Below are 19,641 nucleotides of genomic sequence, written 5' to 3'. Positions count from 1 at the left end.
TTGCTTCATCTCTGACCCTGTTTTATCTTTTTCACAATTTGGACATCTGCAGCATGATTTATTTCACAACTCCATGTCAGCAATCTTTTATGTGAAAAAAAAATACAGTAGTAAATGGTTCAAATGCCCTATGTTTGTGAAGGTCCTCAGTCATCCAGGTCAAGGTATTTTGAAGCAACTGGACTTTAACTGGACCTTGAATCAAAGTCCACTTGTCTTTTGGATTAAGCTTGGATTTCAAAGGCGCGATGTACCATTGAAAGAAAAGGCAAGGTGAGCTGGATCAGGCGTGTTGGAGATGAAGTCGAAGTTCGTCTTTAACAAGTTTCGATCAGGCTTTTCTCACAATGCGTCCGCTCTTCCTCAGGTCCCTCCCTCCCCTGTCTGTCCCGACAGACAGGCTGCTGGCCCTCCAGGCTCCCTGACACACCCGAGCACTGAGGAGAAGGTACAGCTGATTACAACAGGAACAACAGGAACAAACAACTTTAATCTCTGCATAGAAGTGGGTGTCTATTATATAATTAAAGTTTAACAAGATCATCCAATTACATGAAATTACTGGCAACAAATATCTGACGCCCAGTTCATGAACACGTGCAAATATGATCTTGTGTCATCATTGAAATTATTAATTGAATTTTAGAACAAGGGTTACATACAACTTGTGTATAAAATATCATTTAAATGATGATGAATGTAACGTTTGGTAAGTAACTGTAAAAGTGACAATATAAAATACATTAAAAAAACGTGCAAAATATTTATCTGTATAGTAATTTCACAAAGCTTTTCTTTTGATAGCTATGTTTATCTGCACCTTATTTTGTATATACTACTTACCTTATGTAAATACTTGCTGCTGTTTTTTATCCTGCACTACAACGAGCCAATAGAACAAAACTCCCTTGTTATCCACACTGTAAATTTCAAGTTTGGATGACAACAAAGAAAGTTTAAGTCTAAGTTAGTATATGCTGTTGGAACCTAAATCTCCTTGAGGGAGTCATCCCAAAAGGATCAATAAAGTTCAGTCTAAGTCTCTAAGTCTAAGTTAGGCTCAAGGCTACATCTCAAACAGATAATTAGCAGAGGAAACATATCACTTCTTTACAACTACCCTGAGTCACCTATTTTACTGCAAAGTCAAGAGGATTTCTGTAAAACTCCAGCACTGCTCACACAGCAATGTCCCACTACTTCACAGTTTTTCTGGTCAGCAGTTGTTTCCATGATTTGGTTAAAGGTACCTTGTTCTTAAAACATAACTGACTTTCAGGCCAGAGCCTGTTATTGTTTCTGTCCTATTGTAACACCACAAAGCTCCACTGAAGTCTGCTCCATGGAAAATAGGTTTGTCAACTTTGGTGTGGAAGAACTTGATCGTCCTGTTCAGAAGCCAAACCTCAACACCGTAGGCATACGACAGTGGTGGACAGTTTGTGAGCCAATATTTTACTTTACTTAAGGAAAACACAATTACCCATCTGTTACTTGTAAATGTTCTAAAAACGACAGGGAAATACAGTAGTTAGGTGTTACCCTGTTGGCATTGGGAATAGATAGAATGTCTTTATTGTCATTATAAGTTTGTACAACGACATTAAAGCTTCACCTTAAAGTGCACACAAGTCATCCACAAAACAACAAGAACTCTCATTCAGTTATTTTGCAGAGTATGTGTAGAGTATTTACATGAGGTAGGATAAACATGTCTTGCCAGAGAGCAGATATTAAATAAATACAGAAGTAGATTTTGCACTTGCCAGGTTACAGGGATGTATGTATGCATGTATGTGTGTGTGTGTGTGTGTGTGTGTGTGTGTGTGTGTGTGTGTGTGTGTGCGTGCGTGTATTCACATCTGAGTGTGTGCTTGCGTCTGTGTGTATATGTCCAGGTTCAGTGTGGTTATGGCTCTGGTGAAGAAACTGTTCTTGAGTCCGTTTTGTCCAAACTCTGACCTGCAAAGTCTGCCAGAGGGCAACAGGTCAAACAGATGAAAGCCGGGGTGAGAGCTGTCCATAACAATGTTTTGAATGTGTGCTTGCTGCAAACAGACATCGAGGAAATCAAAAAAGTATATTTAATTCATGAAGACTCAGAAACTGCAGTCTAAGCAATACAAACTGAAAACAGTAAATATATGTGATTACTTGCTGTAAATCCAGGTTAAATGTACTAGTTATCCAATATAACATTTACAGTAGGCCTATAGCCTCAATATTGCAAATTGCTTGATCAGAATTTATTGATCCTTATAAATTAAATTGTAAAGAGTTTTTTTTTTTTAAATTCTAGTTATAGAGTGAGGGAAAATGTTCTATCAACTGAGAGAGCTATGAGACATTGAAAAGCAATAAAATAAAATTGAGAGAGCAGCATCATTTTAGGTCGAGGAAGAACCTCCATACAGGCTCAACTCTCAACTGTCTTAATGTTCTTTTTACATGTTTGTTTGCCTTTATCAATTGCTTATTGCTAAACTAAGAGGTAAAATGTAAATAAAAGGTTTGCAGTGGGGACATTTCAAGCACCAGATCGTCTATATCATGTCTCTTTTAGCAGCGAATCCTGTCTGAGACACACATACACGTACACACACGCGCAAACGCGCACATAAATACACACCTGGAGCGCAGCAGCGGTCCATCAGCTCGGTTGTGGGGCTTGGTGCTCTGTCTTCTATAGTGCATCCAGCCGCTGATTAGCTCGTGCGCGATCATCACGTACAACAAGAAGATGAGCACGGCAGGATCCATTACGCACGCGCCGCTGGATGAGACCCGGCAGCTGCTGATCAGACGGTCTGGATGAGAGTGAAAAGCAGGCTGCAGTCGGAATACCGGACTATCGTTTTTCTGCAGGAAGAGAGGTTATCAAAGACGACAAGGGAGAGAGGCTCCTCGTCTCCAAGTCCCACTTAACTTGAAACACTTGATCACACGCGGCTGCTCCTCCAGGCGCTCGTGCACCAGTCTATTCAACACATTCTCCAAAATCAAAATCAGGGAAAATGATGATTTTCTCTCTGTCTTACTGATAACAGCTGAGAGTCGCGGTGACAACAGCAGAGAGGGGACATCGGAGGATGTTGCCGTAGAGACGCCACCGTTGCTAAGGACATGATGTCGTCATCCCCTCTACTGAGACGTGAGCCACCAAAAAATGTAAGCATATTTACTTTAGTCTAGTATTCATCCTCTGACACAGGTTGTAACCAATGTTCTCCAAGCAAATGTACCTATTATTTCTTTCTTTCTTCGTGTATTTCTTGTATTAACTGTATTACATTTACACAATATATTCATTCTTAACACCTTGCTTATTTGGTTATGGGCTTTTATAAAGAAAAACAGTCTATCCTTACATTAAAGTTATTTTGTTTTGTTAAAAGGCTCAACCAGATATGTATTGAGTAATTGAAGCGGTTAACATAAGTTCTCAATATTATTATTTTTTAATTTTATTTTTATCAATCTTAATTCAAATCTCTGTTAAACATCTCATACCAACAGTCATGACTGGCAAGACTTCATGAGGACACATAGATTCAATCAAAACATCTCAATATGTCATTAAATGAGCTAAAGAAGTTTTTTTCAACATTGTATGACTCAATGAAGAGACAATTGACACTGGTGTTTTGATGCTCAACTTGAATTCTTTAATCATTGGAGCTCCCTTTGATTCTGTGGAGTAAAGTAAGCCCTCCTTCTCCAATAATTGGTTTATTCTGCTGCAGTCTTTCTCCAAACAGCAGTATTAGCTGTTGATTTCCTCTGTAAGCTCTATATTTCTGTTTGTCATTCTCTTCTTTCTACTGTTTTTTCCAACAACAATGCACACATCTCGATAACATTTGGAGATCATTGCAGGCAGATCAGAGGCAAAGCCATTGTGACATTTAGTCCTTAATTTGAGTAAAGTAAACAGTGTACTTCATTAAAAATCACATCTTAGCCCTGGGCCCCCAGGTCAGGCTTTCTGATGTAAATGTGAGTTCTGAGGTTTAAAGACTTATTTTCCTCACAAAGTTCCTTCAGAGCTAGTGAAGGCTTCTATGCAGCAGACAGGCTTACAAAGATCGACTCAATTGACTTCAAGAAGGGTTTTCCACAATAAAAGTCATACATAAAGAAGCCAAACCTGTGTGTTGCAACATCTAACTGTTGGAACTTTCTTAAAGATGGATCCTAAAACTTCATGCAGCCTCTTATGATCATTCAAGGATCATGCCCGGTCTCAATTTCAGAAAGTTAAACTACTTCTTCTGACTCCCGTCTGAACATCCACAGGCAGAAAGTAGTGACCCTGCAAGGTGTCTGCTGCAGCTGCAGGCCTTCAGCAGTGTTTCAGTATGTGGACTATGCTTGGAATGTATGTATGCGTGTCTGTTGCGAAGAATGTATGTGTGTGTGTGTGTGTGTGTGTGTATCTGTATCATGTCAGGGTGACACAAGCAGTTCTTCTGCTGTGATATCCCCTTTCTTTTACAAAGCCACCTTTAGGTGGCACGAACACCTCTCCATCTGTCTCACGCCACCTCCATCTCTCTGACATCATCATAGACCTGCAGAAACACAGAAATAAGAGCGGTTGAGTCCATGTGTCAGAGAGTACAACTCTAATGAATCTGTTCATGAAGTGACAAGGGAGGAGTGATATTTTAAAGTTGTTTGTAAATCTTTGTGTAGTATTGAGTGAGCGATGGAAAACAAAAGTAATGTGTCCTAAAGCCTAGAATAAACAGCACAGAAATTCTTTTTCTTAACATTAGTGGATTCCTGGAGCTAATCTGCCTGAGACTAAACTCTTCAGTCTGATCCTCAGTGCCTTTTAGCTCACTAGATAAAGACAGAATAAATGATCAGAATAAGAATAACAATATGTGTTAGACAGAAAAATAATCAATCAATCATCATGACATTTTTATTTGAAATATAGGTGAGATGTAGTTTTCAATAATGTAGGACTCCAAACTCGCTTTATTCTGCCATATTTTCAGAGTAAAGGAGATTATGGATGGCCGTGTTTATTATTAGAGCTTACTGTAAGATAACACACACTTGTAGTAATGTATACTTACATGGACATTATTGAAGCCAGCTGCCATTGGATGGTTTTGTGTGGGTGGCACTCTCACATGGTTCTGCTGAAGTGAGCACGAGGAAATAATTAGTCAGTGACATTTAAAACAATGCATGCTGCGTTAATGGAAGCAGAAAATCAAGACCTTTCACGTGTTCATTCATTTGATTCATTTCAACAAACTTGAGCTTGATTAGCTCTTTTCTAATCTTCCAACATTCCCCACTCTCTTTCTCCCTGATTTCTGACACTACCAACTGTTCCGTCTTGACAATAACGGCACAAAAAGACCCCAAATAAATCCTAAAAACAATAAGAAGCTACAAAGACATTGTATCCGATCAAACCAGATGACTTAACTCTGAGTTTAAGAAGGTGTTACATACAATGATAATCCTTTAGTACCGATGGAATAAATGTGACTAAAGTGTTTTCAACATTCAAACCTGTAACATTGTTGTTACAGGTTTGAATGTTAGCTTTACTCACTGTGACGTCTGACTCATACAGGTCATTACTGATACCAACAGCAGCTGAGGAAGATGTTGACGATAGATTGTTCCCGGTGCTGACTTTCTTTTTGGTTCGCAGGTAGTAAATCAGCAGGGCGATCAGTGTGGCGATCAGCAACAGGACCACGATGACCGATGCTGCAATCCCGCCAGCGTTGTCTCCCTTTGGTGATGCTACAGGGAGGATGGAAAACTTTTCATTTCTTTCAATGACAATAGGACAATTTAATTTGAACATAGCCATCCTCACAAGTTCATTTACACGAAATAATAAAAAGCACAAATAAATCTCATTGAAATCTTAATGTTTAAATGAAAATGTTATAATGAACCCGAAGTAAGTGGACAAGAATGAGTGCAAAATAAATGAGCCAAGAAGAAAAACATGTTATTGCATCTGACAGCTTTTATAACCTAACAGTGTCCCACTTACAATCGTCATGCTAAGCTAGTCTAACTTCTAGTTTGTTTGCTTCTTAATTAAGTGAACAAGGGAAACATCTTGATATTTCTTCCGAGGAATAATCTTTTCTTTTTCTTAAAAATTCCAGTAGTCCAAAACATCCCAAAAAATAAGTCTAACATTATCAAATAAAACAGAAAATAAGCAAATATAAGCAATACAATAAGCAAATATTCTGTTAGCTACAGCATGTATGGGCTTCCAATTCTGTATAAGCACTTGCAGATCTTACTTGTCAGTGGATCTGTGACTTCTTTAGCGCAGTTGATTCCAACAGTGTACTCAATATCATCCAGAGCTACGATGCCTGACACTCCTTTCACTCCTTCAAGCACAATCTGTTCACAAAAAAAGGTTAGTCTTTTTAATTAGCGTGAATGATAACGTTTATTTTTCTGCACATGGTTCCCTGGGTAAAAAAACAAAAAACAAAACACTGCACAAGAAAATCACTTTTTACTCATGTGTCTTCTTGAACGTAAGAGTCTGACCTGGTATTCCTCTGTCGACGTTATGTTGACATCAAAGCGTCTCCACGGTCCCCCCACTTCACCCACCAACAGCAGCTGACGGGGCAGACCTTCAGAGAGCCTCAACACCCTCAGCTCGCAGTCCGCTGCAAACATACAGATCAGTGGGTTCCCATGAAATATCATCCTTAACATCCAGACCACATCCTAACAGGTCTGAGGACTCATATGACTTTACATTAACATTAACAGGCCAGAGATGAACCAAGTTCAAAAGTCAACGTTCCACCTTGATTCTTACATGAGTACGGTTTGTAGGCCCAGAATTTCAGACAGGTTCCCTTAGTTGGCGGCAGGTGAGGGCTCAGCAACTGAGCATTTTGATTGGATGCTGTCCGGTTGCTACTTGAAAGAAACAGGAAGTGACCTGGCAGAAGGGAAAAGAAAGGTATTTAACACTTTTTTATTTTATTTTGTATTTTATTTTAATGTACATTTTAAACAAGTTAATTATAATTCAGTTAGTAACACTGTAGTAACATTTCTGTCCGTGCACTCACATTAATCTACACAAGACAGGTTTATTTAATTCAAGACAACTGGTGTATTGTATGTAGCTTTTTTTAAAGATATCCACAGCAGCAGGCCTGTCCCTGTGTTGGCGCTGTGGCTTACCTCTCTCTGTGCCCAGCGTGTGGTCTGCAGATGGGACAGGGTAGTGCTTCTCTGCCTCCTGACTCGTCAGCTCCCAGTCAATTTTGTCTACTTTGACGTTCTGGGTGTTGCTCCAGCTGCACATCCCTCTCTCCAGACTGCACTTAGAACCTGAGAGAAACAACAGGATAAAGATGTGATCGAAAAACACAAAGCGATCATATTTTACAACTACAATTGTAAAAATCCTCAATAAAGATAAAACATTTAGGTGTTAATGCTGAGGTTTTTAATGTTCTTAAATGTTAAGAGTAATTTTTCCAACTAAAATTCCAACTAAAGGTTGCAGAAGGACCAAAAATGAGTGAGCAGAAGCTTTATAGGGGTTGTCGTAAAATATATTCATTTCATCCTGTTAGACCAACAAACTGAACTCGTCACACTGAAGCTGTAAAAGCTCAGACACTGTGGCATTTAAACTCAAGGTACTAGTCCCTTTTATCAGTCTACAAAAAGAGCATGCAAAGGTGCTACACTGCCACTATTCGTTTTGATGGACCTGCAAACTTGCATGTCTGCTGGTATGTTTGTTTTCAGTTTGAAGATACAAACCTCGATCTTCACATGGGTGAGCAGAGAGGAAGATGTCATCAACTGCAATGTGAGTCCCTTTGCCTCCAGCTCCCACCACCTCAAACTCCAACTGCAGAGCACAACCATGCACAACATCAACTGCAGCTACAGACTCTGCACATTCACACGCAACTGTTCTCTAATGGAAAATTGTTTTGAAGTTGGCATCATAGATTCTGACGGAGAAATAAAAAGTTGATGTATTCATCTCAATAACTGAAGTCTGATGTGTATATTTTAAAGCCATATGAAAAAAATGGAAGACAATCATTTTTGATGCATTATCTAATACATGTGTTCTAATTGAATAAAATATGAAATCTTTATTTATATAGTGCAAATTCATACTACTTGAAAGTGTGCCTCTGTGAGGTTTGCTCTCTTTACCTGCCAGTCCACAAGGTCACTGGTGATGTTGCCATTGCCATGGCGCCAGACCTTTCCCTGGTTTGAACTGTCAGAGAAGATCTTCACTCTCTCTCCCTTCACCGGCTTCATATACAAAGTCAGAGAGCCTACAAACAACAAGCAGTAAGGTTGATCTTTTTGAAATTATTTGTATTGAACGTGAGCTTGTATAGCGCTATTTTGCGTATTAAGTGCTTTTACACTGCATGTCACATTCACCCATTCACACACCGATGGAAGAGGCTGCTATGTTAACTAAACTTATTCGTACACGTTTATACACCGCGGCTGAAGCAGTGGTTTGAGTACTTGGCCAAGTACTCAAATACACATCGGGCATGTGGCTGCAGGAGCTGGGGATCAAACCCTCAAACTTTTGATCGAGAGACGACCAACTCTTCCACTGAGCCGGCGAGTGTCTGTGTGTGTGTGTGTTTGCTCACCGGGGTTCTTTCCTCCCATGTAATACCAGAAATGGGCGCACTCAGTCTTGGTGGTTCCTTTATGAAGAGGGGAGGTGAGGACTGTTTTACCACCCGAAGGAAGGATGTCTGCATCGCTGTTAGCCATCATGTAGAAACCTGAGCATCCAAAGCACATGAACTGCCACTTAGTGCTCTGCATGTACGTTACAGTATGACCATTATTTAATAGTATTCTCTCTCACCATGTTCGGTGTCCAGCGTGTGATCTGTTTCAGGTCCAGTCAGGGTGGTAGTGTTCCTGCTGCGGTGCAGCCACTGAACTTTACCAGAGGTGCTATACCCGCATTGTTGACCTTCAAAGGAACACATCCTCGGTGCAGCGCAAGGACCGCTCAAAAAAGTCACATCGTCTATGGCCACACGCCCGTCAAACCCAGAGCGAACGGCTTCAAACATCAGCTGGTGGTGGGTCGAACATGTTTAACGGGTGATGTGGAAAGACAGGACATAAACTTCAAAATATGTTTTTTAACTGCTTGCGTCTGAAAAAAATCCAAACTATACAACACTGTAAAAACACAGGAAGGCCTCCTTTAAATCTCCCCCCTTTGACATGAATTTTGAGCCATTGTTTTGGAGGTGCAGATATAGCATACCCTGAAGTTGACGAGCTGGTGCGGTACAGGGCAGTGAGCTTCATGCCACATGTTGCCATGAGCCCCGCTGCGAGTCCAGAGGATCCTCTCATAGCCTTTGTTATCTAACACCTTCACATTCAGAGCACCTGGACAAAACCCGTTTTTTAGGAGGAGGGGGCAATGTGTGTGTGAGAAGGCAAACACAATCATTTTCAAAATAATTATACAGCATGTGCCATTTTAAAACAGTTACTCATAAATGAATCCTGATATACACAGGAACAGGACAGCTGATTATCAACATGAAGGACTTTTTAGCCATAAACTACATCTAAGAAAGGTGTAGAGAATCAGACGCTTGATTATTAAAGCTTCCCACTGACTCTCACACTCACCTGTGTTTGGCCCGTAGAGTTTGTAGAAGAAGGTCAGGCAGTGATCTGTGGGTCCTGCTAACTGAGTGTTTGAGACCAAGCGCCCGAACGCACCGCGGAGAGAAGGACTCCACATGTCCACGCTGAGGCTTCTGCCTGGATGTCAACAGAAGGACAGCTTGCTACTTATTTGGATTTTTCCTCGCACATGAAACAGTGACTTTATACTGTTGTGTTATGGTCCTGTTTTTAACATAGTTAGCAGTTAAAAGTCTTGTTGCTAACCAGACTGTAAATAAGGACCAGCACACAGAACAGGAAGTCTTAGCCCGAATGTCCTTATCCGAAAACAAATGCTGAAAGGCTGCAAAATTTGGTCCTAAACTTATTTTAACCCCCTCATAAATTCATGTTTCTGTACTATCGAAGGAGAAAAAAAGCTTCTACAGAACATTAAACATTAAAAAAATATATATCTTATATTAGAGGCAGAAAACATGTGTAACATTATGATACATTACTCTACATTTCTAACAAGTGACTAATCATAACCCTTTGAATAATTGTACCTATCCCGATGGTGTGGTCCATCCCATCGAGCACTGTCCAGTCAAAGCTGTCGCTGTTGTCCTGAAACCAGCCACACAGTCCATCTTCAAAGTTACAGGACAGTTCTGGCAAACATAAATAAGTAATAACGATTAATCTAATAATTGAGACACTCACAGTTAAGGAATATATATTTTTTATTATGTGAGCGCATTAAGTCGTTTTTATTGTTACCTGTGGGAGATGATGGAACATAGTCGGCATGACAGCCTGCAAAGTGAACCTCTTTCACTTTCATCTTGGCGCAGGAACAAAGTTTGACAGCACGAGCTTCAAAGGCGAGCTAGTTCAGACAAAACAAGGAGAGACTTTCAAACACCTCAACATTTACAGAGAAATCTTTTTTATTTCCATTTCCATAAGATTTACCCTTTTCTTACAACAAACTAAAGATGTGTCTTTTTTCCATTGCGTATTAACTACAGGCTACAGCCATTATCATGTAGAACTAAGGGTCGCCAAAATCAAAACAAAACTATTCTGTCAGATAAAAATATTCAGTCTGAGTGAGAAATAGACAGCAGAATTAAATCCGACTTACTGTTAATGTTGTTTAACTTGTACCAGTGACTCCACTATGATCATCAAATCAAACACTACATATAGCCCACACATAAAAACTACATCAGTCTCTATCAGCCCTAAAACGAAAGCTGACCTGAAAGCGGTGTTTTCTGGCTCCTATAGGCACATCCACGTGCCTCCACGACTCTTCTTCGACCCCCGTCTTCCCACTGAACTCCCACAGCTTCGGCTGAATGCCCAATAAGCTGTCAATCACTCTGACGGACAGCTCACCTGCAGCACAGAGTTAAGGGAGTCCTAATATAAGCTCTGAGTCAAGTTAGATCATGTAAAAAGAAGACTGAATAAAAAGTTCATTTAGTTACCGATGTGATCTGGATTCCCTGTCACTGCAAAATCAAAGCTCAGGGTGCAGGCGGGGCCGGAGGGCCCCAAGAGAGGGGTCCGTGTCTGGGCCTCGGTCAACTGCTGGCCTGGAGCCTTAGATACATAAAGGCACTCCTCTGGGAAAGATTCAGAAAATAGCACGTTTATTTTTACTTCTTTAATGGTTGAATGTCAGAACCAGTAGCTGAGAGTTTAAAAGGAAAGGGAGGACAGTTACCGTTTGAAGTGGAGTTCACATGCAGCAGCCAATCCTGATTCCCGATGCTGCTGTCAGTCCAGGCAGAGCTTCCCTCAGGGTAAGAGAAATCCCCTACAGGAAGGATTCATCAAGAAGAGAAGTCATTGTGAGGAATAATCAGGCTTTATTCTGATTTAAAACTGTCACTTTTCTTTAAAGACCTTCATTTGTGTTGCACGTTATAGATCCACTGCATGAAACAGTACTTACAAAGGTCAGGGCCAACACAGCAAATTAAAGACTGGTAGTCATCCTGCTTGGGTTCTTTTAAAGAAGATATCAATACATCTAAACACAAGTTACTGCTTCATGCAACCTAAAAATTATAAGAGAGCACAGAGCTGGATGTTTGGTTGTCTTTATATTAAAACACACTTTAACTTTTTTTATTCAGATGCTCATATTAAAAAACTACTCTCAAGAGACACTTTCATGTGCGGTGCCTCTTTTATCTTGCTGAATTGCAGTGCCCCCTGGTGGTCACAGAGGTCCTCAGCACGTTTACTTGGTGAAGCAGAGGGTTCTCAACCTTGTTTATCTTGAACCTCCACTTTGACTTCACAGAACTCTGGTGACCCCGTGCATAAAAAAACCCCCTCACAACGTATTCCAAAAAATTATAACATTATATTGATCAGGTGATCATTTTTTCTACTGTGTTGAAAGTAAACACTCAACTCGTCTAACCTCAGAACCCTCCACTAACTTCCTCCCTGAAAAAACCTGACCAACACCTGTAATATTTTTTATCCAATCAGAATTATCTAAAGTGAAATGTGCAGGGTTTTTTTTGTTTGCAGCTTTCGTCATTAGTTTTGTAGCAATGAAAAACATCTGACTAAGCACTAAACTGAACAAACAGATGTTTAAAAAAGTGATTGACAAACTGTTTGACACCAGGTTTACTTTGGGCACATGCTCGTGACCCACCTTCGGTCCCAACTCACCATTTGAGAATTACTGAGACAAACAAAGTGACTGCAGATTTGTTGTGTTTTAGCATGAGCGACAGCTCACTCAATTTGAATACCATGTGACGCCCTGTGGGGTTTTGAGCCTGAGGTTGAGAAAGCTTGGGTCAATGTGACTCACCACATTTGGCCTCATCCTCGTCTCCTGCACAGTCAGGATGAAAATTACACATCTGGTCGGGTGTCGTACACGGGTCTTTAGGAGGTTTGGGGAATTCATTTGCCCAGGTGTTATTCACTGTTCAGGAAGATGATAACACAGATCATAAATCATTCACTCCACTGAGAGTATTCATTTTTATTCTTTGCAGATGTGGAGTCATTATTTTAAAAAGGATTACCAGATGAAAGGCGGCATTCAGGGGACAACACAATGCTGTCGACAGCAATGCCTCCGTAATCAAAGTCCCTGATTGCTGCCATGAATAGAATCTACAAAAGTTGTTAAACAGAGGATGGATATAAAAAAAGGAGAATACAAAGAGCAGGTAAAGGGCATGATAAATGGTAAATGTCAAATGGATTTGAGCTTGGACAGCACTTTTAGTCTTCAAACTACTCAATGCACTTGCAGGTCACGTCACACCTCCCATTCACTCAAATTCACACACTGATGGCAGAGGCAGCTGTGTAAAGTGTCCATGAGTATTAACCAACGCATGTGCATGCTTTCGATGACCTTTACTTCTTTTAAAGTCAGTTTCTTCACTGCTAAATGTAAAGCACAACAAACATCCTACAATTATTAAGTAACAGAGAAAATGACCTCCAGATATTGTTTTGTTATTGAAGTGCCTTAAAAGAAGGTTTCTCTTCCTGCCATGCTCATGTGTAGTCTGTCTTCCAGCATAAAGATATATTAAAAATAACTTTTTCTCATAATGTCTAATCATTTTCCCTCTTATTCCTTTTTATTAACAAGTCTTTGGTTTTTAATATCTGCAGTGTATTCATGTTTAAGGCAACACAAACCTGAAAGGTGGAATTAGTGACAATCTCCACCTCTGCCTTCACCCAAACATCACCCAGAGCTCCACCCCTCTCCCACGCGGGGTAGATCTTCTCATCTGCCACCAGCACAGTCAGACCGCCAGACCTCGGCCCAAACTGGTGAGTGTACATCACCATCTACAGTGGAGAGATACAGCAAATGTTCCAAATGAGGTTTGAATAAGGTTTAAAGATTTTTTTTTTACTAATATGGTTTAAACATGAGAGATCAGAATTGAAGGAGGAGCTTTTTTTCAGTAATACAAAGTTGAGGTTAATGTAAAGTGAAGAGAAATGGCCTGAGACTTACTCTGCATGGATGTGAACTGTTGGTGGGTTCGAGGCGGGGGCTTTGGAAAGCTGCCCAGTCAGTTGTGAGACCGACCTCAGGGACAGTGACGTACAGAAAGTAACCTACAGGGATGATAATTATAATAATGTACTCATCTTTTCATAAATATACTTCCAAAAGATTGAACGTTATTCAAAAAGCAAGCTAACAGTGAAACATACCTGATGCACTGTTGTGGGAATGATCTCTGCCCGGTCCCTTCAGAGGATCAATCATGGAGATATTTTCCTGATTCATTCTTTTCCATTTCAGAGGAGACAGTGAATCCAGAGTCCAATCACACGTGTCCTCCTCAAAGTCACAGCGTCTGTATTCTCCTGGAGATCAAAGTAAACACACCACCATCATTTACTGTTGATCCCTATGTGTGGATTTATTTGTTGATATTGGTTGTGTTTGTTCATGCACATATGAATGCAGCTAAATGTGCGCACCACAACAGTCCAGTAGTAGTAAAGTGTATTGATCGTATCGTACCACATCGTACCGTAATGTCATGTACATCCGTACCATATCTCATTGTTTTGATTCGTACCTTATTGTATCATATTGTAATCTTTATTACACTATCCGCACAGACTCGTATGATGAGTAAATGAAAGAGGTGTGTGTTTCAGATGAATTCTCACCACAGTGTTTCTCATCAGTCCCGTCTCCACAGTCGTCGGTGCCGTCACAGACCTGCTGCTGCTCCACACAGCCTTCATTTTCACACTCCATCATCCCAGCTGGGCAGCTCTCTCCAGTGTGTGGTGCTTGTGACGCAATTAAAAAAAACAAAACAATTGTTATGCCTCTGAAGTATCTGTCATTTAAAAATATATATTCATAGAGTCCGATTTGTCCTTTTATTTGATGACAGACTCGAGACTCAATAGAAAGGTTCTGCACATGGTCGGGATTCTTTGAGTGACTTACAGGGAAGAGCACAGTCCAAAAACTCCAGCTGGTCTATTGCCACATCTCCCCTTTGTCCCTGAGAGCGCTTTGAGTTCAGACGGATTTGAAAGGTTGAGGGAATACGGCCCAGGAAGATGGTAGCCTCCCTCCAGCCGCGGACACTGGTGGCCTCAGGACGCCACACTGCAGCCTCCTGAGAGTCCTGGCGAAGTATGGACGCCCACAGGGGGGTGGAGCCCAGACCTGTGTGGCCTACAAAGGGGACAAACAAACTTGTTAGTAGAGCATCTGCTTTGGAAATGTAATGTTCGAGTTAACACAACCATGAAGCGTTATAAAAACAATCCAACAATATCATTTACAAAAAGGGAAACATAAAAACTGATAAAATACAAATACTATACTGCGACTATGAGCTCAAATCACATCATTTACACTGTGTTTACAGTTACAGAGAAGCTTTATAGAGCAGGCAGTTTGAATGAGGACCTTCAGTCCCTTATGGTCAGTACCTGAGTCCCACAGGAAATATCTGAGTCGAAGGCGGCAGGTTGGTGACGACTGTTTCATCTCTGGAGAGATTAAAACCGCTGTACTGAGAGACTCTGATTTCACTGCGCTCACTCCCATGAACCAACCTGTGAGGGGAAATGTTATATGTTTTTATTTCACTTGTACATCGTTTTATTATTGCCTTGCAATCAGACCTTACTGCCTTCTTTCTTTCACGTTATTCAATAAATGAACAAATGTAGGACATGGTTCTTGATCCAGAGTCATTTTATTGGACTTTATAATGACAACTAAATTACATTTATTTATCAATAGTATTTATCTCCTCCTGTGACTATACAGATCATTACTCTTCCTCACATGTTTGTGCTGTGCGTTACCTGTAGCTGTCCCGGTGGTGTAGTCGGAGGAGGGTCCGCTGTCAGGCAGCGTGTCGCCTCTTTGACGACGCTCCCAGCTGTACGCTGCGTTGACGGACTGGTCGGTCCATCCACACATCCCTGCATCCTCAAAGTCACACTCAAACCCAGTCCCTCTGTAGCCTTAAACGTGGAGGAGGAATATTTAACTGTTGTGCTGTATAACTAAAATGTTTCCACTATTTTCCATTTATCCACATGGATCATTTACTTTTTCACCCACTGCAAAGAAACCCCAGTTCAGATGACAAATAAGTACTTTTTTACCTCCCTGGCTGTAATAGGACATAACATTACCCCCTCATGACGGCCAGGTTTGAACATACTGTATATTAAATGCACAAATACTGAAAAAGACTATTCGATGAGGCATCAGCCTCTTTAAATTTTTAAAGTCAGCAAAGACAGGGAAAAGTTAAACAACTGAGGATTCAGTTTGGAGCAGGGTCATAATCATTTGAAAAACATTTCTTCAGACTCACCACAGTCCTGCTCATCGCTGCAGTCAGTACAATCACACACAAAGTCACATTTCCTGTCAGGAGCGTCACACCGCTGAGACCAAGAACCAGCAGCTGCTATAAGACAATCAAAAAGTAGATTTGTATCAAAAAACTAAATTATAAGAGAACACTGAAAACACAGCGAGTGATGAACTCAGTCATTACCATCCTCGTCCTCAACTTTCATTTCAACTAAATGTGTCCATCTTATCATTTTATTTCACATTTTACGTCACTTTTTTAAAAGAAAAAGAGAAATCCAGTATAAATATAATACATCTATTTCACAGAGAGAGAGCGAGGAGTGACATGCACGAAAGGAGCCACAGCTCAGATTTAAATCGGGACACCCACTTTATAGGACCACATCTTCCATACATAGGGTGAGTGCATTAACCACTGGGCTACGGGCGTCCCACCTAGATCACCATTTCACAGAGTAAGATGAACAAATATCTGAAGAATAGTCCCCTACAAAGTTTACAAAAATAGATACGTCCCGAAAACTGAAGGCTTTATCTGAAAACAGCATTATCGATACTGGAGGTCGTCTGGCTGACACAAGGTGTTACTTTAGACCAGGGCTCTCCAACCTTTCTTTATCTGAGAGCGACTTTGACTAAATGAAAGTGGCTAAAAGATACTTTTGATTTTCAAAACATGACTACTGTATACTTGTTTTTATGGGCTAAATAAATAAATATTTGGAAGAGGTGCATTAACTGTCATCTGATTTTTTTTCTTTTTTTTACACAGTAGGTCAAAATATCAGCCAGCTGTGTGCGAGCTAACAGTATGCAGTATGAATGCAGGATAGGGGCCACAGGTCAGACTTGAACACGGGGCCTCTGGACATGGTAAGCAACCTAAAAACAAGGCCATCCTGGCCCCTTTTATACACTTTTCATCACAATCTTCACCCGATGTATGGAGCTAACATTTTGTTCTGATGTCGATAGCTTCAGTACATATGAGGATTTTCAGATTGTTTGTTCAGCTTCTTTTCGAAATGTGGAGTTCAAAATGTGGAGCTAAACGTTCAAGCTTACAAAGCAGAACGGAGAGAGGTGACTTAAGAGTCAAAAATTCCTAAATAAATTAAAGTTGAGTGAGGAGTATTGGTGGAGGATAAATGTATGGGAGGTGTTGATATTTTTCTCTGAAATAAGAGCAGTCACCCATGACAGGATCTGAAAACGTACAATTCAAACAAGTACTTGTAATTGTGCTTCAATACATTCCATCAGTGCGTCTGTTATATCGCCCAGATGACTCAACCCCAACCCTCTCTTATCAGGACTCATTACTGTCATGTGTTTTATGGAACAACTGATGCCAGCAGGCTCAAAGGCCAAACAAAAGCGATCAGTTTTAAAGCCAGCAGAATGCCATCCGTGCATCCAAAGGTCTCTGAGACTCAAACCTCTGTGCTTCACTGACCTGACAGCTGGAGATCAGACACGAGATAAAGCGGGAACATGTAACCATGTGCGTGTTTCACTGTGAGGAGAAGTTTCCGCTCTAACATCCAGCACATGTTGTGACAGCAGTGAGGTGACAGTGGAGTAACATGTCGAGCAGCTTCAGAATCTCCTTCACTGATCAAAGAAAGATTCTAGAAATATATATATATTAAGGTTGTTATGGATTCTGACTGATCTACTTCTACTTGACAACAGAATCCCTTCATACAGAAGGACCATAATAGATGTTCTAATTAAAGTATTGTCATGAATTAATTAACCACTTACTTACTTTCTCTTATGTTTTCTTTTAAATATTCATATCATGTAACAGCTGTTTACTTGATTGGTGAGATGAGCCAGGCATACACATTCCCTTTTTTAAGATGCATGTTTGTGCCTTTACTCCAGACAGGACAGTGCAAAGAGCTGGACATTGAGGAGAGAGAGAGTGAGAGTGAGCAATGACCGGCTGATGTCAAACCCAGGCCGCCCACGTCAAGGGCTACAGCCTCTGCACAACGGGGCACAAAGCCCAACCAATAAATAACCGATAAATTCACTTATTTTTACAATGATTTATAGTTGAGCTACATCCAGTCAACCTAACAGGTTTAAAGGTAACCACCACACTGCACTTTCACTTGTAGAAAAAAATGATCAATTATGATCGCAACGTCCATCAAATTCACAGAAAAGCAGCATGCAGCTTTGGAGACACTTCTGTCTGAGGGAGAAAGTGATCAGCATAGACAGAAAGTGCCTCAATTGAACAGCTAGCTGGCTCTTAATCTGGACATGTGGTTTAGTATCATTTGTTGTTTTTTTCCTTCAGGTGGTTAAAAGTAGGGACTCAAGACCTCCACTTAAAATGTTTAATCTTTGTAGCCCTCACATGTCGACATCACTACTTTCTCCTGCGCAGGACTTCACAATAATTATTATTTCTTTTGAACTCAAGAGTGTCTGAATAGAGTCTGCCTAAATGTGTTCTTACCAAAGTGCAGAGTCAGCAGCAGGAGGAGACCTGAGCTCCTCGGGTGAAACATATTTCTTCTTCCACCAGACCAGTCTGAAGTTGGATCACAATCTGGAGAGCCAGCTCACTCTGATCTCTTCTCTCTCACTCAGAGATAAAACATGGACTTTAAGTTCCCCCAGCATGCACCTGCAACAAGCCATTGTAAAACAATGTCCTCCATATGACCATTTCTTGCAGCGTCTACTGTACATGCATGTGTTGCACATTAACAGAGGTAGCAGCTCGCCACAGATGTTCAGAGCAGTTCAGCCCCGTGGACTGATGGTGTTTCATAAGAATACTATAAGAAAAGGAAACTTAGTTAAGATCAGGATTTTTCTGAGCAGGTCTCATGCTGTATGCCTTTTTGGATGAACTACATGAGTATGTTTTATTCCGTCATGGTTTACACTACATGCAGGGGATGCTATCTCAAAGCATCTATTTATGTCCTGCAACAGTAAAATTAATTAGAGCAAACTCTTAGTTCAGCTAAGTAGACTGCATTAGCCTTTACATTAGCTCTCCTGTCTAGAATTCTGTCTCTGGGGCGTTTTGCCCCCTTTCATATGTCCAGACAAGATATCTGAAACACCTTAAACAGGCCACTGTTGCCAACATATTTGAGCTACACTGTATTTCCTTGAATCAATCCAGATACTAAGTGTAATCAAAGTCATCTCCTCAGAGCACACGTTAGTGTAGCTAAAGGTTATTGGAAGAGCAGCTTCAAGTCTTTTTCTTTTTGTCACACGTAGGAGTTAAGATGTCAGATATCCACATATAAAAAACATAAATAATGATTGACAATAAAGTGTTAAGTAAGCTAACACACCGTCATTTCTTTTTTTAGTTCAACATCTGGCACAAACTCACTGTGCACTTCTTCAGCACCAATTGGAAATGTGACAAGCTATGCTAACAGTTGATGAGGTCGTAATATTTCTTTGTCATTGGATACTAAAAAGAACAGATCATTGCGATAGTTATTACGTGTGATCATTCTCCCAGCTTGAAAGAAATGTTCATTTGGTTTGCCTGAAACTCCACTGCCAACATATTAACATCTGGACTTTGCAGTGGA

The 19,641-nt window shown here is 40.6% G+C and overlaps 1 protein-coding gene and 1 long non-coding RNA gene across 4 annotated transcripts; both read right to left on the bottom strand.

Annotated features, from left to right (window-relative positions):
* Positions 1 to 70: 70 nt before the first annotated feature.
* On the bottom strand, positions 71 to 3,149 carry LOC306837255. The gene is made up of 2 exons (XR_013780899.1): positions 2,630 to 3,149; positions 71 to 437 (listed from the first exon to the last, which is right to left on the bottom strand). It is a non-coding gene; the product is annotated as an uncharacterized lncRNA (long non-coding RNA).
* A 688-nt stretch (positions 3,150 to 3,837) lies between these two features.
* Positions 3,838 to 19,603, bottom strand: mamdc4 (MAM domain containing 4). 3 transcript variants are annotated; one of them, XM_079364855.1, is made up of 30 exons: positions 19,434 to 19,603; positions 18,534 to 18,704; positions 16,053 to 16,148; positions 15,532 to 15,693; positions 15,151 to 15,276; positions 14,657 to 14,890; positions 14,368 to 14,493; positions 13,900 to 14,055; positions 13,697 to 13,800; positions 13,369 to 13,524; positions 12,738 to 12,828; positions 12,518 to 12,634; positions 11,405 to 11,497; positions 11,166 to 11,303; positions 10,934 to 11,073; positions 10,450 to 10,558; positions 10,236 to 10,340; positions 9,688 to 9,822; positions 9,311 to 9,438; positions 8,897 to 9,113; positions 8,673 to 8,810; positions 8,209 to 8,336; positions 7,801 to 7,891; positions 7,210 to 7,359; positions 6,836 to 6,961; positions 6,556 to 6,680; positions 6,297 to 6,402; positions 5,579 to 5,775; positions 5,088 to 5,153; positions 3,838 to 4,571 (listed from the first exon to the last, which is right to left on the bottom strand). In XM_079364855.1, the coding sequence occupies exons 2-30, from the start codon at positions 18,583 to 18,585 to the stop codon at positions 4,536 to 4,538; spliced, it is 3,648 nt and encodes a 1,215-aa protein (XP_079220981.1). In that variant the 5' UTR covers positions 18,586 to 18,704; positions 19,434 to 19,603; the 3' UTR covers positions 3,838 to 4,535. The 3 variants fall into 3 exon arrangements, with proteins under 3 accessions (XP_079220981.1, XP_079220983.1, XP_079220982.1); XM_079364857.1 differs by lacking the exon at positions 19,434 to 19,603 and having other exon boundaries at positions 5,088 to 5,150; positions 18,534 to 18,788; XM_079364856.1 differs by lacking the exon at positions 19,434 to 19,603 and having other exon boundaries at positions 16,053 to 16,145; positions 18,534 to 18,788.
* Positions 19,604 to 19,641: the final 38 nt, after the last annotated feature.

The sequence above is a fragment of the Symphodus melops genome (assembly GCF_947650265.1).
Source record: "Symphodus melops genome assembly, chromosome: 16".
NCBI lineage: Eukaryota > Metazoa > Chordata > Actinopteri > Labriformes > Labridae > Symphodus > Symphodus melops.
Note: the sequence above shows the minus strand (reverse complement) of the source record. Positions and strands in the feature narration are given on the sequence as shown.